This window comes from Cyanistes caeruleus, chromosome 9, assembly GCF_971803275.1.
Source record: "Cyanistes caeruleus chromosome 9, bCyaCae1.hap1.1, whole genome shotgun sequence".
NCBI classification, from domain to species: domain Eukaryota; kingdom Metazoa; phylum Chordata; class Aves; order Passeriformes; family Paridae; genus Cyanistes; species Cyanistes caeruleus.
The window spans coordinates 6,329,251-6,352,987 of NC_141709.1; the positions used below are offsets into that span (position 1 = coordinate 6,329,251).

The following is a 23,737-nucleotide window of genomic DNA, read 5'->3' on the forward strand; positions in this document are numbered from 1 at the left end:
TTCCCCAATCAGTGCAGAATAAACAGTTTGAAAGCTCTGTGTGTTTTGGCACTGTGTGACCAAGCTGACCTTTTAGGTGACATACCCCTTTTATCACTGAACTGCTGTTAAAACTTACCTGTGTGATAAGAAGAAATTTGACTGTGTAGGGTGTCTCTCAAATCAACAGTATATGCAGAAAAAGCTTTTTCTCCATTTTCTTAAAGCTAAAATGGCTGTATGACGGAGAAAGGTAAATCCAAAAAATGCTGTATCAAAATATTTTGATGGACTACTGTTACTTCGAGTTCATATTTAAGAATATGTCAGAAACGTTTAGCTCTGTCAGTTAAATTGTAGGTGCCTTTTTGTTGCTCTTTTCTGTTAACTCAGCTAAATTACATTACTTTCTTCATAATGTTTCTGTAGTTCCAAACCAGAGAAAGATGGGCACGAGAAGAAGCGACACCGAAGTTCTCGTGCTATTCATGATGCAGATGGAAAATCCCAGGAAAAATCTCCAAAGAGAAGCAAAACCCTGGATGGTTCTTCAATTCAAACTGGAAAGCAGAAGAAAATAGTGATACAGTTTAAAGCCAAAGAAATCAAACATGGCAAAACCACCCGCACCCCTGATGTGGTGACTGCCAGCAAGGAAGGAAGTCGCTTTGGTGGAATAGAAGGAAAAAAGCTCTGGCACAGCTTTGAATTTCAGAGGGACAAGGTGTTGAAGAAAAAGAGAGAGAAAGCTGAACTCTGTAACAAACTCAAGCTAAAAGCAGAGCAAGCTATGATAGAAAAGTTTAAGTCCTCTGTGTACGAGGTACCACATAAAAAGGCAGAGGGCTCAAAAAAACGGAGTGAAGATGTCAGAATTCCCAAAAAGCCACCTGACAGCTGTGCAGGAACTAGGCATGATGATAGGCCTGCCAGTAAGGATCCAAGTGTATTATCTACCTTCTGGGAAGAAGAGGAGGAAGAAGAACATAAGGACTTTGCTGTGAAAAAGAGGTACATGAGTAAACACAGATCATCACACTCCTCATCTGAAACTCTGCCACGATGGGACTCTCGGAAGCATAAAAAACATGGGACTGGTTCTCCTAAAGCTCCTAAGCACTCAGGAACTAAAGGAGACTTGGAAGCCACAGCATTGTGTTTTAAGCAGGTAATGAGAACCCCGTTTTTTGTATTATGTAGATGCTTCAGGATGATTTCTTAAAGGCAGATGGATTTATATGAACAGACTGTCTTCTTATAGAATCAAGCCAGGTTTCATAGCTAACTAGATGGATTTTTCTGATCCCAATGTAAACCTTGTTTCCATGTTCCTCAGCTAAATGTTAAACAGACCAGAAAAATAAAGGTCTCATATGTTGGGACTGTGTCTGCACAGATGCTTCCATGGCTTTGCTTTGCTGCTGGGGGTGTGGAATAAAGTTTAGGTATAAATCCAGCCAATTTTTTGTTTTGAGCTAATATAGTCATTTCATTTTTTGAATTAATAAACTGAACCAATGAAAACTTGGTGCCAGACATAGCATTGCTAGCAGAGTGATGCCACGAGAGCTTGGGGCGCATGTGGGACTGAATCAGTATGTGTGAACTTCCCTTTTATCTGTGATGGGTTTGTTTCTAAGCTCAGGTTGAGGTGCAGAGCCAAACATGAACTGGATCTTGAGCATTGGGGTGGTTTTTTTTTTCTGTTCTGGTGTAAATGCCCAGCAACTTTGGAGATTCCAGTTTATGTTACAGTAGTGTGAGCATTTTTTGTGTATGGTAAGAGTTATTACATGCAAAGCTGGGGAGTCATTGAGGTTGAAACACCAACCCCCTTGCTCAAGCAGGGTCAGCCAGAGCTGGTTGCCTCGTTACCCAGGATAAAGGATAGAGAGTCCACAACCTCTCTGGGCAGCCTGGTCAAGCACCTTCAATGTGAAGAAAGATGGGGGTTAATGTTCAGATGGAATTTGCTGTGTAATCCACTGTTAGTTATTTAAAAGAAAGCCACACATCTAAGCCCTATTGAAATAATACTGTAGATGCTAAGAAGTGTAGTTTGTTCCCTATTCACTTGGGAATCCCCAGTGTTCTCTAAAAAGCTTTATAAGACATGTGTTGTTCTTCTGTTCCTGTTTGTTTCTAGAACATTAAGGTCCCTTGCACATCTGACTCCTGCCAGGGAAGTGAGGTCACAAAGCCTGTGCCTGTCCCAAAGGTGAGTGAGGGACTTGTTTAACCCTGTAGGGCTATATTCCAGAACTCCTGACATGGGTATCCCTTGTACCTCAGTATTCCTTAATATTTTGTGATATTGGTAGAGTGTATATTTGTGGTGTTTTTAATTCTCCCTACAGAGCTCTGAAGACTTTCCACCCCTTCAAGACAATCAGAGCACAGAAACAGACCAAGAGGTTGGTAATGCTTTCATTTAATAGTTCTGAGTTGTCTTAAAGACCAAGGGCACCGAGGTTGTCTAACTGGAAATTCCATGACCTTTCCTAGTATTTGGCATTGCTGGCTCATCTACACTCAAATGTGGAGCATTTATTTAAAAAACTAAGCAAACTTGCTGAAGTGCTGCTAATCGGGAACTTTCTGAGCTAAAGAGTGTCTTTCTGTTACCATGTGCAACAAAAGGGCCTTCATAGTTGCTCACATGCTTCAGCTATCTCGTTTTTCATCCTCTAACTTTTTAGTTGGAAGACAGACATATTTTTTAAGAAGTGCTTGTTAGGAAACTTGCAGTTTGTGTAGCAAAAAAAACACAGCAAAGTTTTTGAATACCACGTAGAAAGGTCATAAATCTTTCTGGTCCATATTTTGGATATCTTTAGTGGAGCATATGGAGAAGTTTTTGTGGATTTACATTTCCTGTACTGACTTAAAATTTTTCAGACATCATTTTGAGACAATTTTAACAGTTTTAGTGCAAAAGTATTTTTTTGGCTAATACTCATGAAGTGATTCCTTCCAATCGATTGTACACATGCACATTTTCTCACTGTAGATGCAGATAGTTGAAGACCTGCATGTTGCTCGTGTGGAGAAGAGGATGGCCCTGTCTGTAGTAGAGACCTGTGGAGAACTTACAAGCATGGAGATAGATCTTCCAGAACAGGATTTAAATATTTCTGCTGGTACGTTATGATTGGATCTGCTTTGCTTTCTAGTTGCAATAAGTAATTACAGTTATTAATGGTCTGAGTAGGGAGCACACAACTGATTATTTCTGCTGTTTTCTCTTTTTTCTCTTTTCCCCTAGGGTCTTCTAGTTCTGGTCTGAACATCCTAGTGGTGATTGACACAAATATAATGATTAGTCATCTTGAGTTTGTGAAATCCCTGAAATCTGAGGATATACTAGGTATGTAAATATGTTCTGATGAGCAAGACATTGTAAGAAAAACATATGCCGTAAGAGCTTCAGGCAACCTGAAGGAAACTAAGCCCTGGGCTCCTTAAAGAGGCACTAGGCTGCATGCAGAGGTGGAAGGCACACGCTTGAGAGCCTGGTTCTGTGAATCCAAACAAGCTGCATCCTGTGAAACCTGAGCTGTGGAACCAGAACCTACTGTGCTTATAACCCATGTACCTGCAGAGAATCATGGCAGATATTCCCAGGAATATGCTTGAATTCTTAGTGGTAAATAAGTCTTAACCTTTTCTAAGAACATAATCTAAGCATTTAACCCCTTACTAGTGATAACTGATTCCTAATCTCCTTTTAGCATTTATTTTTCTAGAAATAAAGTCCAAAAAGTGTTGAGCAGTCATGCAGTGCTTTGTTTCTGTCTTGGTAAAGGTGGCAGAACTGAGCAATTTCTCAGGAATTGAGAATGTAGACCCTGGTGCTAGTATCTGCCTCTAATGTGCTGGGAAGCTGTTGGTTATTTAATGTTTGCAGGATTAGGATCATGCATGTCAGTTCTTGGTAGGTATATCTGGAATCTGTCAGAATGCTTAGGGCTTTTTGATGCTTTCAGCTAATGAATACACTTACTCCAGCTACTATGAAAATACTTTTCCTTAAGGCCTGAGTGATTTTCAGGAGTATGTCAGACTGTATTTCTTTTCCCAGATTAGGAATGGTGTTGTCTTATGTACACTGAGATGCCTTTTTAGAATACTGCAACTCCCAGTTTCTAATTCTGCATCAGACCCACTATGTTGAGAAGGCTGCTGATACCCAGCCTATTTATTACAAAGTAGATGGTTATTAATGAATTTTTTCCAAATTCTGTTCTTAAAATGTGAATGAGAAAGAAAATGGTTGAAATATTTGTCATGGGAGGACCAACAGAAGTCATTAAACTTCTGATTTACTCTGTATTTCATATAAAAGCTTAAAAGTTCATCCCCAAACTTACCTACAAACAAAACCATGGTCCAATATCCACACTTCCTGTTCCTGGTTTAGGAGTGCTGGTTGGCAGTGAACATAAGCCCTTGCTGTTTTTTTTTTTTGCTGCTTTTTTTTGGCACAGTGGCTGCTGTGGTCACTCAGGTGTGTGCAGCTGCTGTTTCACCTTGCTGCAACATCTTAGAGTGGGTGTGTGGCAAGATAATTGCTGCAAATATGTCATAATATTGTCAAAGTATTCTGCTGATTAAAATTGTGTCTCCCTTCTGTTTGTCTAGTATAGTCACTTTTCTATGTAATCAGTGGAGTGCCAGATTGAGGTTAGATTAGAAAGAGGGAAGTCAGCTCTTTTTTGAATGGTATATTCTCTTGAGCAAGGATTATGAAAACTATTGGCAAAAAGGTGTGAACTTGCATAACTATGATGCTTGAATTGAAGGTTCTCTGTAGTAGTTTGTGTCACTCCTGCAAATACCTTTGTTTATTGGTGGTGTTTTTTTTTCCTTCCAGGAGTTGATAGACTTGCATTAATAATTCCTTGGGTCGTCCTACAAGAGCTGGACAACTTGAAGAAGGGGAGAATGTTGCAGCATGTTCGGGACAAAGCTATCCCTGCAGTGCAGTTCATCTACAAGAGTCTCAAGAGCCAGGATTCCAAACTGTGGGGGCAATCCATGCAGCTGGCTTCTCAAAAAATATGTAATACATGTGCAATCCATTTGTGCTGGGTACTTCATCCTTGCACTTCACCTAGTGGCAACCTTAGAATTCTGAATTTGATGGAGGTTTCTTCACTCTGCTGTTTGCTAATTAAAATGAGCTAATTTTTTACAGCAGTCTTCAGAGTGTATCCAAGGCTGTGGCATGTGAATGTCTTCACTATTGTTTTACCAGTTTCTCACTTTCACGTTACACTTGCATCTTTGTGTGGGGAGTGTTAAATATACAAATAGCATCATGAGTGCACTGAGGTGTTTGAGAGGCTGAGTTGTGCCCACATCCGTCAACTGTGTCTGCGCTGCCTTTGCAGATGGGCTGAGTGATGAGAACAATGATGACCGCGTCCTGCAGTGCTGCCTGCAGTACCAGAAGCTCTTCCCACAAGCTCTTGTTGTCCTCTGCACGTGAGTTCCTTGGTGCTTTTAGCTCTCCTGCTACACTGCTTTCAAATCGGGGCTTAAAGAAATAGTTTCTGAAGTAAGCTCTTGGAAGGGTAATCACCCTCTTAAAAGCTAGAGTAGAAGGATATAATAAACTACAGTTGGAGATTGGATCACCTTCCTGAGTTTGAGGCCTGAAATATAATTCAGATTACTCAATATTTAATTCTAAAAGTTGTTAAAGCATAGGTTTCTCAGATTTTATTCTGGTTTCTCATAAAAAAATATTACTGGATTTGCAAAATAGAAAAGAATATGTAAATTTAAGATCAAGATCCAGCTAGAGACTATCCCTGTTCTCAGCCAGGTGAGCAGAAGCAAACAAGGGGTTAATCTTAGGAAGAAGGAAGGTGGGGATGGATTTGCTGCTGTTCCTGTTTGTGAGGATAACATCTGAATAGATGATAGATTCTGAATTTGATATGAGCAGGTGAAGCCAGCTTGATGGACTAATACTCCTTGGCTCTACTTGCTCTGGTCTTGACTAGAGCCAGTTCCTGCACAGTTCAGTGAGTGGGGTTAAAACTCTATGCACCATTTGGGTTGTTCAAGTTGACACAGTTGGCTGCTGAAAATGCTGTTTCAGTCATTGTATGCATAGGGTAGCGATGGTGATTCTAGGTTTCACTGATCAAAAAGCAGGAGGTGAGTTCAGAACTGCTTTTCATCCAAAAATCCCTTTATCCTCTACCAGTATAAGCAGTGGAAATTTTTGAGAAAGTACTGGGATGCAATTTTGTCCTGGATTTTTAAAGTAGTTCTGCTGGAGCAGAACCTCAGGAGTCACATCTGGGATAATGATTTGGCCAGCAGAATAGTTAAAAAAGGATCTCAACAAAGAGAATTAACAGTAGCCATCAAATAAGATAAATAAGATAGTACTGTCTTAGAATTATTGCCTGGTTTGCTTTCTGAGATCATAGCAACTAAGTATCACTGCTGTAGTAATTATAGCTATTATTTTCTTAAACGTAGACCCTGAAACACTTTTCATTGTTTCTTATTTTTACTTAATTTTCTGGTTTAATTTCTGATTGCGTGAGAAAGAGAACTTTGTCTATAAAATGAAGTTCACAAAATAAGTTTTCCAAATACAGTTTTTTTTCAGTGTGCTGCTTTTATTCCTTCTTTGACAACAATTCTTTTCTAGGGATGACAAAAATTTGTGTAATAAAGCCATTGTGAGTGAGGTCAAGGCATTCTGCAAAGCTGATCTAGTCACTGCTCTGCAGAATGTGAATGCAAATAGGCCCCAGAACTATGAGGAGCTGCAGCAGCCAAAGCAGGGTGAGTCTGTGGAATATGCTGGTTTGTGAATGTGTAAAGAACAGTGGGGTAGAGGAAGAACAGTTGCTACTATACCTTCAGTTTTCCTATGCGCTGAATCCTTAGGAATGTTTTTTGTTAGGGGAAGGTTTTTTCAAAGGTTTTCTGAAAGTTTGAGACATTAATTAAACCATCTGTCTCAGAGTTCTAAGAAATTTAAATATTATATATTTTTATTTTATAGAAAAAAACACTGCATTGATTTCCTGTGTTAGGGTAATTTAAAAGGTGTCTTGAACTTTCTGGGACTGAAGGATGTCACTGAAGGACACAAAATGATTCACACAAACGCCTCTCAGTGTCAGAATGGGAAGGAGGAAATTTTATTCTCTGACTCCAGTATTTATAAATTCTCGACAATGACCAGGGATTGGATAATTAAGTTACCACCTTCCCAGACACACCAGTCATGTGAAATGCCCACCAAAAGACATTTCTTAGAAGGAATGTGATAAACAACTTATGTTTATGTTACTTTCATGGGAAAGTAACTAAAACTATGAAAACATTATCAGAAGGCTTTAAGTTTCAGGGCAACATCTCACCCTTTCTCCTTTAAAAAAGAAAAAGAAAATGAACAATATTCTAAACAATCAGAAAGGAAAATAAACAATGTTCTAAACAATCAGAAGGCTCTAGTTTCAGGGTGATAGAGGTTTTTCCATTTTTCCAAAGATACAGGTACAGCTTGCGGAGCTCAGAAGTGATCCTCTTGTGCTTGCTGATAACCCTGTTGGCTGTATATGATCTAAATTATTTAAGGAGAAAAGAAATATGAAGTAAGATCACTAATGAGTCATACTCCAGGGAAATTAACGTTCTTGGTTAGTAGCTCTTAATTAAAAATACAGTAAAAGTGGGTATAACTAGAAATACTTGAAACTTAATTAGGTGTAGCACATCTGCTTTATAAACTAAAGTACAGTCTGTCCTTATTTATGGGGACTAATTCTTCATGTACCATCAACATGAGTTTTTGAGTATAAACTCAGTTTCAATAAATGCCTTTGGTGTCATTGGTTTGACAGATACAGAATTTGGGAAGAGAAGAGGAAATACTGCACAATTCCCAAATGTGCTTCCAGACCTTGAAAGGAACTTAGGAGAAGCTTTGTCTTGTATTTTGGAGACTGAAATGAAACTTGCCTTTGGAAACCTGTGGATGGAGGTAGTTTCTTAGATCATCTTGCTTGATATATTGATTATTGAGAGGTTTGAATGTCCTTGGTATTTTATTGCTGTTAATACCTGTGCCAAGCCAAACCCAAGTCATCCCACATCCCTGATGTCTTTGACAGGATACAGCTCAGTGTTTGCTTTTAATATTTCATTTTATAGCAAGATTATTCTGTTTGACCACTAGTGTGCAACATGTGCAGTAGTTAGTTAGAATTTTAATGACACAGTAGTGGGTGGTGGTTTATCAGTGTGAAGTTTCAGAATTCTTTTTATTAGTGGCATTAAAATTCTATTTCAGCTTTTCTAGTCAAGTAAATCCCTGCAGTGTAATTACATCATGCAAGAAATAATTTCGTCATGTTCTGTATAATATTGGAGCAGTTCTTCCCCACCAGAACAGATGTGGATAAAACTGTTCACAGCTGAACTGATTCCAGTGCAGATATAGAATGTGACAAGAGAAGTAATGAGAGCCTCTAAACACACTTTCAAAAGTATTGTTTGCAGAAGATAAATACCCATGTACAAGACACTTTCAAATCATCCAGGTTTTACTTCAGATTCCATTTTGTAGCTGGTGGGGGATGTTAAGAGTTTAAATTTATTGCAGGTAAGCGTCTGTGGCTTTAAAAATCCCCCAAAATCATGGGATGATTGTTGTTTCCCATGCTGCCCTGATTAGCTGCTAAGCTTTTAATCACTTCTCTGTTCACTTAGTTTATTTCTTTTAGCATCTCTTCAAACAGTAGTTTCACTTGATAGTAGCGAATTCTCAATTTTTTTATAATACATGTGTTTTATTTCATTTTATAATTTTTTAAAGTTTATTTTTACTTTGTAACAGTACTGGAAAATCAAAGGCATATTTACTGTTGTTCTTTTTGTTCTTGTTACTGTTGGCTTTTGTGCACAAGTAACTCATTAGATCAGTTTTGAGATAAATCAAAGTATTAAGAGTTTTCGAGGAATGGGCAACCAGAGATCATAAGACTGATTGATTGTGCATTGCTTCTGAATAAGCATCAATGTTTAACCCATGGTGCTGCTGAATCAAATCTTTATTAATAGATAAACTTGTTTAAATCTGGACATGGTCTTATTGCTGAGGAATCACTGAAATTCTCCTTCAGCAGTCACAAATCATCACATTCTTGAAGAACAGAGCAGTTGTGGAATGTATAGGAATATGTTGAAAAGAAAACCAGCCTTTGAATTTATAACGCACTGTTTTCCAGGTCCTGTATCTGAAGCCACCGTGGACTTTGGCAAATCTGCTGAAATGTTACAAAAAACACTGGATGGCTGTTTTTGGTTATGTGGTGCCAAGGAGTTTACTTTCAACCATTGAATATCTTTCTAAACACCTTTATGCAGGTAACAGTCCCTGAGAACATTAATTGTAAACTTGTGAAAAGCCTCCCTGCTCTGGTTTGAGTTATAGAATTAACTGGGTGTATTAATGGTCACAAAAGGTTCTGAGTTATTTTTAAAAAGCAAATAATCCTTTCCCCTCCTTTGGTCCCATGTGACATGTGACCAAATTATCTGCATTTGTCAAAAAAATTATGGAGTGGCAAAGGATATTTAATATGGTATGTGAGGGTAGGGAGGTTTGTTTTAAAAAGAAGCCAATCAAAAAAAAAAAAGCCCCACAAACCTTCTATTTGTTTGAAGATGTCTTTGAGCATTTGATTTTGACAGATTTGATTTTGACCTGGTAAACTCCCCCAGAGGGTGGTGGGCACTGCCCAGGCTCCCCAGGGAATGGACACGGCCCCAAGGCTGCCAGAGCTCCAGGAGTGTTTGGACAATGCTCCCAGGGATGGACAGGGTGGGATTGTTGGGGTGTCTGTGTAGGGCCAGGGGTTGGACTCCATGATCCTGGTGGGTCTCTTCCCAGTCAGGATAACCTGTCATTTCTTGGTTCTACCTCTTTGGGATATTGCTGTTCTGCAGAATTATTTTAGATATGCCAGTTGATCCTTGTGCAAGATCCCAGGATAAACTTGGAAGACTTGGTTAAGGAGTGAGCAATCTCATGCATGTTTCTCTGAGATTGTTGTACCTGATGCTTCTGAACCATTTTCCTTGGCTTTTCATGTGCTTCTGTTAATCTAGGTATTTGTGTATTAAATTTGCCTGCCAAGACTGTTAAAGACTAATTTTTTTTTTTTTTTTTTTTTTTCCTCTCTTACATTAATGTCTAAACACCAGATAAGCCATTTGACTCCTCAACAGTGTGTATCCTGCTCCAGGAATCCAAAAACCTGCTCCATGCTTTCAGCTGCAGGTCAGACTACAATGGTGTCCTGCCCCAGGCTTATGCTGAAGTGACAAAACTGTGTGAGACCCTTGGGGAGGTAAGGGCAGCTTTGGTGTTTGTCTACCTCACCCCATCCTGGAGTTCTTCTGCATTCCAAACCTGGCTTAGATTTCTTAATTATTCCCATCATTTCCACTGATTACTCCAGGAAATGTTGCTGGAGTGTTTTCTAAAGGAAGAGACTCTGACTTTAATTTTCATGCAGTGAATATCTGCTGATACATTTTTTCCCTAATATAAAGGTGTTAGTATTGGAAGGGTGACTGAAAGCCATTATTTTCTCTTAGTTTGCTATTACATTTGTATCTGATGTGCCTTAAAGATTAAACTTGCTGTTTTTCCTTCTGACATGGGCCCCATACTGCTGTTCTTAAGTGTGTTATTTCAGCTTTCATTGTCTTTGTAGCTGAAGAAGGGACTCCCTTGTATCCCTTGTGGTTTGTGATGGTTACTGGGGGTTGTCCTGACACCTTTTTGTGTTCTCAGAAGTTGGTCTTCATTCCCAGCTCAGCTCTTAGTTGCTGTGGAGGAAATTCCAACTGTCTTGTTTTATGGTTACTGTCAGTTCTGTATGTAATGGCATAAAAACTGGAGTCATGAGCATGGATGGAATATTTGGATTTATGGGAAAGAAGATAGGTCAGAACAGCTGTAAAGTGTTCTTGGTGTCCTTGGAAAAGGCTGAAGGGGAAAGAAAGAAGGTCAAGAGTCACTTGTGATGGGACCTCTGTGCAATGCAGTCAGCCCTGAACCTGAGGTTCTGCTGTCATGGGAATCAGGCTGTGTCTGAAAACTTGTCTGGAAGGAAATTCCTCCCTGTCAGGGTGGTGAGGCTCTGGCACAGGGTGCCTGGAGTAGCTGTGACTGCCCCTGGATCCCTGGAAGTGTCCAAGGCCAGGTTGGATGGGGCTTGGAGCAAGCTGGGATGGTGGAAGGTGTCCCTGCCTGTGCAAGGGGATGGCACTGCATGGGCTTTAAGGTTCCTCCCAACCCAAACCATCGAGAGAGGCTTTGGATGCAGAGACTGTAACCAAGGTGACCCAAAGAATTCAGCCTTGATTTCTTGAGCATTGCTTTAAAAAAAAATCTGTAGAAATATGTAGATTCTGGTTTTATGAAGTTGGGAACCAAATACATTGATTATTTGTTTGCTGAACTGTTTTATAAGGTGAGGGCAGACAGTGAGCAGGATTTATCAGAAGACATCATGGTTCTTTCAGAAAATGCTGCATGTGAAAGAATGGAAGCCACGATGCCCAGTCTGCAAAGCACTGAGGAAAAAGAGCTACATCCCAGCTTTCATGTGGCTCAGGAAAACAGGCACCAGCAAATCTGGTCAGTCCTGGAAGGTGTTTGGAACACCATGAACTTGTACAGGTACAGCTTGCTCTAAAGGGGCTCAGAACTAATACATAACCTTAGATAACCTTCAAAGAAGCGCACTTTAGAAACTGATTATTTACTCTGTAATTAATCTAAATTGTCCCCTTCCAAAAAAAAAAAATAAAAAAAAAAAATCACACAACCAGTCACACAAGAGTTGGGAGCATGCAAATTGTTATGTCAGTCTGCTGCTCTTTTTCTGGGCAGCAGCTGAAATGAGTTGCCCTGGAAAATAAAGTTAAAAACCCCACAAGTGTGAGACATCCATGAAAATCTTGTATTTTTCCGTAAAGTGGCATTTAAGATCTTCATTTTCGTGTGGTTATTTTCTTTCCAAACCTAGTGGAAATCTACTGGCTTATGCAAAATTCTATATCCTATTTTAAAACTTGAAAATCAATTTAAAATAGAAAACATTTTGTTTTTAAGCAAAATTCTTCACTTTCTGAAATGCAGAATCTAATGAATTTCCTTTCTCTCTCATGTAAACTGAGAATTGCAGGAAATTACCTTCTCTTCCATCTAGATGTTTTACCATTGCTTTTATTTTGGTTATTTTTGAAAAATCTGCTGGAAACCCACTGCAATGCCATATCTTTTGGTAAAATCCAAATAGGTACTGTGTTTTCTTTTTGTTGTCTTAGTCTGGAATCTTTTCTAAGGAGGGGCTCTGAGTCAACCAAGCACAAAGAAACTCCATTTCTGATGGTCTGTAAGGACTCAGCTAATCATCAGTGATAACTCCATTTCTGCATTGCCATTTATTCCGAGACTGTTTTAGATAGTGTGATTTATATTTGAGCTTTTTGCTTTAATAGACAAAATACAAGCGCAAAATAGACACTGTGTTTCTCTGAATTCTGAGCTTTTTTATTAACTGTTTTTCTGTCTCTTCTTTATTTCTTTTGAATTTCAGTATTGAGCTATTCCAGAAGCTGGACCCCAGTGCAGTGACCATGGCTTCCAAGGCCTCATTTGAGGAGGCTGTTTTTGGCCTGCAGAAGCTGTTGGCAGCAGTGAAGGACATCCGTGAGGGCATTGGCAGGTAAGCACTGCAGCTGGGTGCAAAAGGCGTGACAAGCACCTGAAGTCACAAAAATCTGAAATATTTCAGCACCAAACCACTCTTTATTCTGTGTGCTTGGTGACACGATTTGCAGTAAAAATCCTGCTGTCAAGGCTGCCTTGCATCATTGGTAACAAAATATCATGAAAGAGTTGCAGACCTGGAGATCTCTTGTATGGAATTGCCTTCTGTGTCTGGGATTTGTTTTTCCACCATTTGACCAAGTCACCTCTAATGAGGTGTAAGTGTAGCTATTAATGGTGATGATTATTACATCAGTTCTGATGGCAGGAACTTTGAATAATTCAGGGCGTCTGCGTTTCAAATGTGAGGCCCGCTCAGATGGGGGCAAAGTTCCAATAGAGTGAAGGATATAATGTTTTGGGGCTTTGCTATTCCCAGTTCAGGTGTTCTTCGTGACAGCCATAACAACAACAATCAGCTGCATTCTCTCTTTAGGCAGGATAATATTCCCTCTGTCCTCATAGAATCACAGAATCCCAGAATGGTTTGAGTTGCGAGGGATATTAAAGCCCATCCTGTGCCACCCCTACCATGGGCAGGGACACCTTCCACTATCCCAGCTTCCTCCAAGCCCTGTCCAATCTGGCTTTAGACACTTCCAGGGATCCGGTGTCACCCTGAAAACTAAACGTTCTGATCTTGTTTTCATAGTTTTAGTTACTTTCCCAGGAAAGTAACTGTAAACATAAATGTTTACACATTACTTCTAAGAAATGTCTTTGATGGATATTTCATATGACCAGTGTGATTGGGAAGGTGGTAATTTAGTTATCCAAACCCTGGTCATTGTCAAGAATCTATAAATACTGGAGTCAGAACATAAAGTTATTTCTTTTACTCTGATACCATTGAGATGTGTCCATGTGAATCATTCTGTGTCCTTTAGCAACAATCCAGGGGCATCCACAGCTTCTCTGGGCACCTTGTGCCAGAGCCTTCCCACCCTCACAGGGAACAATTCTTTCCCAGTATCGCTCCTAACCCTGCCCTCTGGTAGGGGGAGCCCCATGCCTCTGCTGGTTTTTTTACAGCTCAAAAACTTGAAAGTTTCAGGAAGAATAAGGAATCTCCTGTATGGTCTTGGCTTAGTCCTTTTCTCGTGGCAGTGAAATACAGATCCATTCAACGAATTACAGTCTCTTTCAAATATAAATAATCAAAATATTATAAAATTAGAAGCAGACAAATATGGATAGAAGTGTGAGTTTGAGCAGCTGTGTGCCACTGGATTCAATTTATTGCTGGTGGTTTTTTTACCCTCTAAGGAAATGGTTTCAATAAAGCAGGTTACTGCTAAACTTTGCTCTCTTCATTCCAATGCTGAAGTTTTTGCAACAGATCCTGTGGTATCACTTTATAGATGTGGTGGATGAGATTAAATGGGAGTATGGAATATTCAGGATGGTTATTTTTGTGTTGCAGAGGTGTTTCATCGAAAGCTGTTAGTTTTCTTTGTATGGGAGAGCTCTGTAAAAGTAAAAACTGAAGTACACGGGCTGATTGTTGGAATGGAGTTGTTTTCCTGGACACTTTGGAAATTCCTGCTCTTTGCAGCAGGTGGCGTCGTGGAGCAAGAAATGGGGAGGATTTGCATCCAGAATTTGCTGCATTTGCCTTGAGTGGAGGGATTTAAGAGACTGAGAGTTCTGAGGAGCTTTTCCAAAGAGCCAGGAGCTAGGTTAATGTCTCATTGCAGTTTTATGAATATTACAGAGTATTAAAGCAAAAATTCAGAAGTTTTCATAGAATCAGAATGGCTGGGGAAGGAATGAATGGCTGGAAGGAAGCTTAAAGTTCATCTTGTTCCACCCCCTGCCATAGGCAGAACCATCTCACTTCAATTTTGCTGTAAAACTGACCTTGCAGTGTATTTTTTTTTATCTTGATTTTTGAAAAAATGCCTCTCAGTGACTTAATCTAATGGCATGATTGCAGGAAAGGAGGCACTGGATTAAAAATAGTGATAAAGTTTTGTCTTGAATATTTGGATGTAACACAGCTTTTAGTGATAAAATACAGCTGATTCTGTGGTACCTTCTGGTCCCTGTTGTCCAGAAGAGAGAAAATACCTTGTGAAAGTTTGGAAGCTTTACCAGTAAATTATATTAAAAGTTCAACTGCATTGAAAATTTAGATTTTCAGATTGTTAAAAACAATTTGAGAAACTTGATGATGCTTTTTGAGATAAATGTAATGATACCCTTAATTATAAAAAAGAATACTACACCAGTCGCAGTACCTCAGCTATTCAGGCCTGATGGCCAGAACATGCTAATGACAAATACAGATACAGAAAAGGAAAAAAAATAAAGCTGTTTCATTGAAGATGTGTCAGTAACAGCTTTTGGCACATTACCCTGTTCTGGTAACTTTTGTCACACCATGCAGATTTTTTATTCTATCTTGGCTTCTTCCTCTAACAGCCTTGGTAGCAGAGTGGTGTTTTTATTGCACAATTCTGCATGCCAGCAATGATAGCCTTCAGCTCTGAAATTAAGAATAATCAGTACGGTTAGCATATTCTAACTATATTCCATTACTATTGGTAATGAGCAAAGGGTATGAAACCTCTGAAATTTAAGCATCCAGTAAAACTGTGAAACCATTACATTATTTGAAATAATTTTGGATTGAAAATTTGTAAGTGTTCTTAACTGCTGGTTTATATTTGTATTTGAGTTGGGCATTATTTGGAACCAGTTAATTGGGGTACCATACTTAAGGTCTCTTACGTTAATCCTTTAAAATAAAATTGAGGTTTAGATTGGCTGATGGTTGCCCTCAGCTGAATAGAACTTGTGATTCCAAGCTTTTATATGCAGCCCTAGGGAACTGGACATTGTCTTAGTTTCCTGCCAAGTTTCTTTTAGTTAAAAAATCCTTGTTCATAGAGACGAAAGAAAATTCAGTCTTTGGTGAATTGATACAGTTATTTCAAGCTGGATTTTTTCTTTTCATCTGTTGGCTAAAAGAGAAATTTTTTGTTCATATGCCAACTTAAAAATCACTCACAGCTTACAGCATATACACTTAGATACAGGCCTCCTAAATATTTATGCTAATATGCTGTCACCTGTAAAAATATTGGTCTCTTACTGAACTGCATAACGAGCCTGAATTCTGCTCTTCTAATGTTTTATCTTAATGGAATTTCTCTCACACTCCAAATAGTTTGGAAAAATGTGGTTTAGTCAAGGGCTTCCTAAACATTTTTAAATTAAAAGTGTAATTTCTTAAGATTTCAGTAGTGCAGGAGAGTGTTACTATATCAGAACTGATCACTGAATTTTAATGATTAAAAAAAAATTCTGCAATTTTACTAGTTTAAGTACATAATTCCACAGATGTAGAGAAACTGTTTCCTCTTTATTTTTGCAGGTGGTCAGTGGAGAAATTGAGGTTTCTTTTCCTTGGTGTCTCAGTAGAAAATTGTCTTCATTCCCTTAGGCTCCTGTGGCAGTTAATAATTTCTGCCATAAAATCCCAGTAAAGTCTCAAGATGAAGAGTTCTGCCTTTAATCATGCTCTGCACACAGTCTCTTTCTGGAAGTAAAATTGAGATTAGCTCACTCTTCAAAAAGTGTCAGACATTCAAATCACTACTTGTTTGATTGTTATGGTTTTATGCATTTAGATGAAACCTGAAACTGAACTTACCTGCAGCCTTCTCTGTTGCCAGGCCCAAATTAAAATGCTCTCTTGTGCCCATTTTAATGACAACTCTAAGAAATAAAGCTCAAATAGAGCTGGAAGTGGGCAGTGCTCCCCAAGGGGCAGGGCAGAGGTGGTGCTGTGCAGCTGCTCACTCCGTGGTGCCTTTAAAGCAGTTTGAAAAGCAGAAAGGTTTCAAACATGGGGTTGTAAAAGCCATGGTCCTTTGAGCTTGTAGAGAGAGGGGTGCCAGCAGGGGCTGACAGCTGAGACATTTCTGCAGTGACAGAAAGCACGAGCTTGGCTTTGGTGAATTTCCCAGCTGGCTGCTGTGGAAGCAAGCCCTATGTTGGTGGCTGTAACCCCACTGCAGCCCCTCCTGCAGCAGGTGAGGAATTGGTAATGGGCCACAGGGAACTTTGGGGTTTCCATTTCCCATCTCCTTTGCTTGCTTAATACTCAGGCAATGAGGTTAAAAGGGGCTGTTAATGTGTGAGGTTGCCTTTTCTCCCATCAGATCCCAGCCTTTTAGATGGAGCTCTGGATTTGTTAATTGGTTAATGTTCTGTGCCAGCCCTGCCAGTCTGAGCTGTGACAGAGGGACAGCTGAGTGGGACAGACCCTGGGGGCAGAGCTTCCTCTGGGTGGGACAGGGGATTGCACACAGTCCCACCAGACCTCCCTTGTCCCTGCCCTCATAGGGTCTTGCAGTAGCTGGAAGGCTGGCCTGCTTTCACTGCCACTTGGGTTGTGGGTTGGCTTTTTCACTTCTGCTTGATAAGTTCATTTCTGGTGCTTTCCAAGTAGGCTTTGCTTTCTCCCAGATCTTCTCTGTGCACAAGTAAGGAACCACATTTTGAGTTATTTCCTATCCATTTCTATTTATTATTGTATCTTACACCTTGTGTTTGTCATCAGACGAGTGACAGGAGATAAAGAAACACTGGGAGTGGTTTGGGAAGCACTTGAGATAAAATTACCAAGTCTGACTGTCTCCTTTCTCCCTCCTGCCCCCAAGACGGCATTTAACCTGCAATTGGTGGCACGTATCCATAGTAATTTCTTGGGTCTTTTTGTGACATTCTCTTCTTTACATCACATGTTCAGTATTTTCAGAAAACTCTATAGAACCACACTGGAGTTCTTAGGTTGAAGCTGAAGTACAGAAAGGGGTGGGGGTGTAGTGTGGTTCTGCAAGGTTGTGCTGATGAAAAGGCCAAATGATTGCATGGATTTCTACCCTCTGCTTTTGAAGCAGTGTGGAGAGAGGAATAGCAGCAGTGGTCAGTGTTGTAGTGGTCACAATACTGAGGTTCACATGGCTGTTTAGAACAGTTTGATGTAAAAGCCCTTTGCTTCATGGATTACTGATTTAGAGGAAGTTCTCTAGACACAGTTCTGTAGTTGAGGCAGACTTTTTGGCACAGAGAAACTTCCATGGAAATGAGGACAACTTGATTTAATGAAGTAATAGTGGCAGAGTCAATGGTCATACAGACAGAACCAGATTTCCCAGTGTACGCCTTCCCTTAAAATGTCCATTTTCCATAGCATATGGTGGTGGCTGCAGGTGATGAAAGCACAGTAGGGAGCAGTGGTGCTGAAAAATCATTGCTGTGCAGACAGGAATGTGTCCGTTTTGTACAGAAGAATATATCCTCAGACTAGAGCTGGTATTGCAGCCCCTATTTAGCTGCAGATAGCACCAGACTGTTTCATTCCTGTTGGGAATCTGTGGAGTAAATTATGTTGCAGGCTCTTCCCTGAGCAGCTTCCCTGAGCTCTGTGTGGAGTAAGGGCTCTACCCTCAAAACAACGAATCTTTTTTATTTGGAGCTGCTGTAAAACTTGGAGCCAAATGTCAGACTTATCATTCCACAATACAAACCCAGAAACCATTGTCATTGTCCAAGCAAAGGCCATAAAATGAGATACAGGACTGAACATTAAGTTACTTGGATAATTAATTACACAATTTGTTTTTTTCCCTAAAGAATTGGAGACACAGTGAGTTTGTCCATCCACCTGGATAGTGTGTTCCCACCTTCCTTCCTCTGGAGGGCTACCATGGCCAGGTTTTCTACTGTCAGCTCCATCACTTATCCATGTGTATTTGGCACAGCAGGAAGAACAGGGATGGACAGATTTTGCCCCAGAATTTTGTGATGGCCCTGGGGTGAGGTTATTCATAACACCTTAGCTTGTGTGTTGTGTCCACTTGTGCATCCAGGCAGTAGTCAGGCAGGTTCTGCCTGGACTGGAAGGGAATGATTCCATGAGGAATCAGCCTCTCCCAGGCTTGGGATGCTCCGCTCCCGCTGCTGCAGGTGCTGGGTGTGATAGGCAGGGCTGGATAGCCTGGAGCTGCTGCATGGGAATGGGAGCTGCTGTGCAGTTCCAGCTGCCAGGATTCCCAGGATTTCCATGGAGGGTTACTGGCAGCTTCTCTCTGCCAGGGTTTTCCGCTGCCAAGGCCAATTGTGGCTGAGGTGCCCAGGGAAGGCTCTGAGGTGTTTTTAGGCAGAGAAGCCAGTTGGTTCCCTTCCTGACTTGTAGTTGGCAGGTTTAAGGCAAACATTTTGAGTACTGTTACTTAAAAAGGGGTGGAAGAATGCATGACTAATTTTTGGTGATAATTCCTATGAAAAATGATGTGAAAAAGCAGTGGACACTCCAGTTACAATAAATCCTGTGCTGTGTCATGGTCTTCCAGCCTGCTTCAAACACAGTGTCTTTTAACTGGGATATTTAAACTTACTCTGTTGCTTTCCTGCTTTTTTCCATTCCTAATTAATTCATTTATAAATGAAGCTTACAGCTTGCAAAGACGAGGGAAAGGAGAATTTGGGCACTTTCCCATGGGAAAGTAAATAGAGCTTTCCCCAAAAGATTTTTTTTCTTTTTCCAAGTCCAGTCATTATCTTAATCATGATTTAACTACGTAAGAATTAAAAATCAGGTTTCTTTCAGTATTTCTTAATATTTAGAAGGTGTTACTTGTGTTTTAATGTTGTTTTTAAGGTACATTTTGCAGCATTTAGGTGGGTTCTGCTTTTTCTGGTGAATGTAAATGAGGTTACACTGGGGTGGAACTCAATTGTATCTGCCTAAATAGATGAGGATAATTAATTTTCTTAAAAACAAACTTCTTTATTGGATCGTGTTCAGCGCCTTGGGAGAAGGGTGTCCATCAAGGTGCTTCATTAAAGCCACTTCTCTTCAGCTGCCACATACCATTGGCCCTTGGCAGTGTTGGGTGGGAATTGGTGATTATTAGAAGCAGCAAAAATGGCAAGTGAATTGCAGCATTTGGGCTGCACATGGGAATGTGGAGGGAATGAGTTAAAGCTGGGGTGGGAATGTTGTGTATCCTTTGCTGTGGTTCTGTGTGAGCTCATGTGCCTCGCTGGTGGGCACCAAAGGGCTTTCAGTTAGTGCTGGGTTTCCTCCTTCCTCATACAGAAATGGCTCACAGAAACATGGAAGGAATTTTTAATTAGAAAAAGCCACCAGAAAAGTCTTCACAGAAATAATAAGCTCTTTAATTCTGTTAGAGTAGTGGAAGGGAAAGTTCATAATTTCCTTTTTGTTCTAGTCATTTTTTTTCCCCTTGAAAATTGCTGACCTGATTTTTAATTCTTTCATAGATTCCTTTTGTACTTGCTTTAAAGCATCCCCAAACTTTTACTTTTCAGAATTTTGACCCCAACCAGCAGTTTCCAAGATATTTGGACCCTCTATAGCTTTCTCAGAAGACATGAGGTATGACATTTTCTTTGGTGTTTGATCACTTCACTTACAGCTTTTATTTCAAGTAGCTCTGAGGTTACGTCTCATCACTGTATTTCCACTAAGAATTTTGATTCTTTGCTCTTGTTTGTTAATTGTTGAACATAAAGATAGATTTTGGTTGGATTTCAACAGGTATTTGAGTTGCTTGTGTGGTTTGCTGAGTGCTCACTTGGTGTGAATGACTTACTGTTGAGAGTAAAAAGCCTTGAAGTTAATGTTTTTAATAGAATATTTCTGTTTAATATAATACATATTTCAGTTTTGCAGTGCTCTGCTGTACAGGGAAATATATTTGGGGTTTGGGCCTTCACATACAGTTTTGGAATTGATGCAAGTCAGAGCTTATTTCATTTGACATACACACACATATGTCTATATATGTATATATAAATAAAACTATAGGGTAACATTAAGAGGGGAGGAAGAATTACTGAAGGTCTTATAGATTTGTGCAGAACTGGTTAGAAAATGGAGCTGAAATTTGTAATATTAAATTTTATCACAAGATGCAGGATGACTTTCTAACGTACTGTCTCAGCTTGAGAGCTTGTTAGGAAATACATGAGCTGTATCTGCTATTCCTACTATGTAATTCTAGTAGTCATGTCATACCTGATAAATGACTGTATTAATTCTTTCTTTTAGATCAATAACAGTCTGAAATTCACTGCTGAGGAGCTGTATGCTTGTGTTTCACAGGAGCTGTACAGGTGAGCCAGTTACTGACCCCATTGGGGGTTAAGGCAGCTTTTTCAGCTGTATTTACCAGGATACCATGAGAGGAGTACACTGGGTCAATAAAAATCCCACTTTGTAGGAACAGTGTAGGGGAAATAAATGGGGGATTTTTAAAATTCCCTTTTTAATTTTAATTCCCAATTAACATAGAGCAGGAGAGGACAAAAATTAAATTGGAGATGAGGCATCAGTGCCTACATGGTTACTTTCAGCTGTTGGAGGTGAGGTGTTGAGCCCTCTTTCCTCTGCCAATGGTTTCTGGCTCATTTCTTTATGAATTTGTCACTGAAGGTTTGTGAATCCAGGCTCTGGGAGGTTTCTAAAATTCCATAACGGATTTTTAATAGTTCTGAGCTGGCTAATAAAGGCCAGATAATTTTTTTTGCTGTTGTGTGGATATGAATGAGCTGTCACTGGCCAGGGTCAGCTGAGTGAAAGGCTGGAGGGTGAATTACTCTAAGTAGCTTCCCTTTGCCTGGATTCATGCTAGGTCCCTGAATCTTCTGTGAAATTCAGTGTGCGGAGTGCAAGATCAGGGGACAGAGTTATCAGGGAGAGATCAAAGATCAGGAAGAGAGACATTCAATATTTGTATCAGTAATAAAAAACATAAAAATAAAAAACAGTTTAAAAGCTTTGCTCCCACAAGTTGATTGATCTAGAGCTGTATTGATACAGGCAGAAAGAAAACAGTGTGTGAAAATCTGTGCTCAGCAGAGTAAAACAAGTGCTTTGGAGACTGCCCTGGCAGCCCTCAGGCTGTGCTTGGGGAACTCAGTGATTGGGGTTTTCTCCCTTTTTTGAGGAACAGCTTTTAAATGGTCTTTTGAGAAAGAATCTTTTGGAAACCTAACTTAGGGTGTGTTTATATGTGATCAGGTTGAGATTACTTTTTTGAAAGGGTCTCAGTCATAAGGGGGCATACCCAGATCCTTATTTTGAGTGTGAGTACAGGATATATCAGTGTATGAAGGATGATTTGAACTGAACCTTCCAGAAACCCAAATCTCTCCAGAAAGTGGATGTCAGTGACCTCTCTTGCCAGTTGTTCCACTTTACCTGCCCTAGAAGGGAACACGACCACTGTGGGTTGGCTGTTGTAAGGAGCTTATGTGAAATCCTCATATTTAGCAGCTGTAATGCAAAAGTCACTGCTGCTGCTTGAGTTTGATGGAAATGTCCTTGAAAATTTAAGGAGTATTTGTAAAGATTCCTGTTCTGTTGTGTCCTGCTAACCTTTCTCTCCTGTCTCCCAGGGAGAGGCTGGAAGTGGGCTGCTGCCAGCTGGCACAGCTGGAACAGACAGTGGAGCAGTGCCAAGCATCCGTGCAAAGGGAGGCCGAGAGCCGGGGCTGGCTCTGACCCGGGCTCAGCCGCGTGAGCTCCGCCTCCTCAGGGGGAGGAGAGAGAAGTGCTGGAGGAGCCAAAAACGTGCCGGCTTTTCTTCCTCGACGGTGCTGGTTTGGGTTGAAGAGAAAACACAGTTCCACGTGGACATTAAATGTCGGGATTTCTGCTGAGAATTCTGTTCACTACTAGAATGTTTTGTCTTGAAGTGAGGGTTCCTATCTGCTGGATAGGCATGGATAACCAGGGGGAGCAGGGCTGGTTTGGGATGCAGCAGCTGTGCTGTGCTGCTCTGAGCATTCGGTGTTCCTTGAGAAGCTGAGCTGTTAACGGTTTTATTGGAGAAGGGAATCTGTTTTGTCACCCAGGGACTCAGAGGGCAGGAAGTAGCTGAGTGCAAGGCCAGGAATGAAGGACTGACCCGTAGAGCCAGCCTGTGTGTCCTGTGCAGTGATGGTTTAAGAGAGAATGTAGAATGGCCAGAGGAGCAGATTGATGCTCGTTTTTGCTTAAAGACAAAACACACCCCCCACCCTCATGCAGGTATTTGTCACAGACCCCTTTTCAGAGGAAAAGGATGTTTCTCCTTTGTTTAAGCAGGAATTCTATTTTCATACAGTGGAAACCTGGTAGCAGTGCTCTTGGGGAAACACCTTATCCTGCTCTTGCCACATCCTCCTAGAAGGTGGGCCTGGTCTCCAGGTGACATCCCTCTCTGGCTGTTCTCTTGGTTGCTTTAAGTCTGTCTAACTTCCCAAAAGCCATTTTCTAAGGCCTTTAATCCTACCTCTTCTTGTATGTATGTGTACAGAGATTAGCTGTCTGGCAAAGTTATGAAGTCTATTTTGATATTAACTTTTGGATGTATTTGTAAATTCTTGCTTGTAAAAAATGTAATTTATTGGCACATTAAACAGTGCTTAATTCTGAGTGGCTCTGTGCTGGCTCTGCCCAGTCCCTGTGTATGCAAGTGCAGTGCAGTCCTGCCCAGGCCCCTGTGTCAGGGACAGGGGTGGAATTCCTGGGAAGCGCCGTGGCTGTGCAGGTCTGTTTCCAATGGGGGTTCTCCAGCCCCAGGCTCAAAGGTGCTGGCTGGGGGCACATTATGTCCCAATCCTGGCCCAGCTGCAGCACATGCTGGCCATGCTCTGCAGGCAGCTGGCTGGGAGGGGCTGTTGTAGAGGACAAATCTTTTGTTCCCCATTCTCTGGCTCTCCCTACTCAGCTGGACCAGCTTCACAGCCTGCAGAGGCCAATGGATTTCCTGGGCCTGGTGTATTTTCCCAGTCCCATGGGAAGCTGGAGCAGCCAACTCCTGCCCCACTGCACAGGACCTGGCTTAGTGCCAGCACCAGTGTAGCTCATCCCTAAAAGCTGCTCAGGTGAAGGAGTAGCTCCAGGTGTAG

General features: G+C 40.7%; 1 protein-coding gene across 11 annotated transcripts in view; it reads left to right on the plus strand.

Moving 5' to 3' along the window:
* Nucleotides 1-23,261, plus strand: part of SWT1 (SWT1 RNA endoribonuclease homolog) — a 26,773-nt gene extending 3,512 nt beyond the window's left edge. For 4 of the 11 annotated variants that reach the window (XM_086842735.1, XM_086842734.1, XM_086842736.1 and 1 more), the window contains exons 4-19: nucleotides 409-1,147; nucleotides 2,126-2,197; nucleotides 2,337-2,393; nucleotides 2,990-3,119; nucleotides 3,245-3,346; nucleotides 4,853-5,041; nucleotides 5,373-5,466; nucleotides 6,653-6,789; nucleotides 7,857-7,996; nucleotides 9,243-9,381; nucleotides 10,222-10,367; nucleotides 11,499-11,707; nucleotides 12,630-12,758; nucleotides 20,150-20,216; nucleotides 20,892-20,956; nucleotides 22,241-23,261. In XM_086842735.1, the coding sequence (XP_086698861.1) occupies nucleotides 409-1,147; nucleotides 2,126-2,197; nucleotides 2,337-2,393; nucleotides 2,990-3,119; nucleotides 3,245-3,346; nucleotides 4,853-5,041; nucleotides 5,373-5,466; nucleotides 6,653-6,789; nucleotides 7,857-7,996; nucleotides 9,243-9,381; nucleotides 10,222-10,367; nucleotides 11,499-11,707; nucleotides 12,630-12,758; nucleotides 20,150-20,216; nucleotides 20,892-20,956; nucleotides 22,241-22,346 (2,521 nt within the window). In that variant the 3' untranslated portion in view covers nucleotides 22,347-23,261. Of the gene's footprint in view, nucleotides 1-408; nucleotides 1,148-2,125; nucleotides 2,198-2,336; nucleotides 2,394-2,989; nucleotides 3,120-3,244; nucleotides 3,347-4,852; nucleotides 5,042-5,372; nucleotides 5,467-6,652; nucleotides 6,790-7,856; nucleotides 7,997-9,242; nucleotides 9,382-10,221; nucleotides 10,368-11,498; nucleotides 11,708-12,629; nucleotides 12,759-16,181; nucleotides 16,384-20,149; nucleotides 20,217-20,891; nucleotides 20,957-22,240 lie in introns of those variants that run through there. The other 7 variants (XR_015274070.1, XR_015274071.1, XR_015274072.1 and 4 more) reach the window with 3 other exon arrangements.
* Nucleotides 23,262-23,737: the final 476 nt, after the last annotated feature.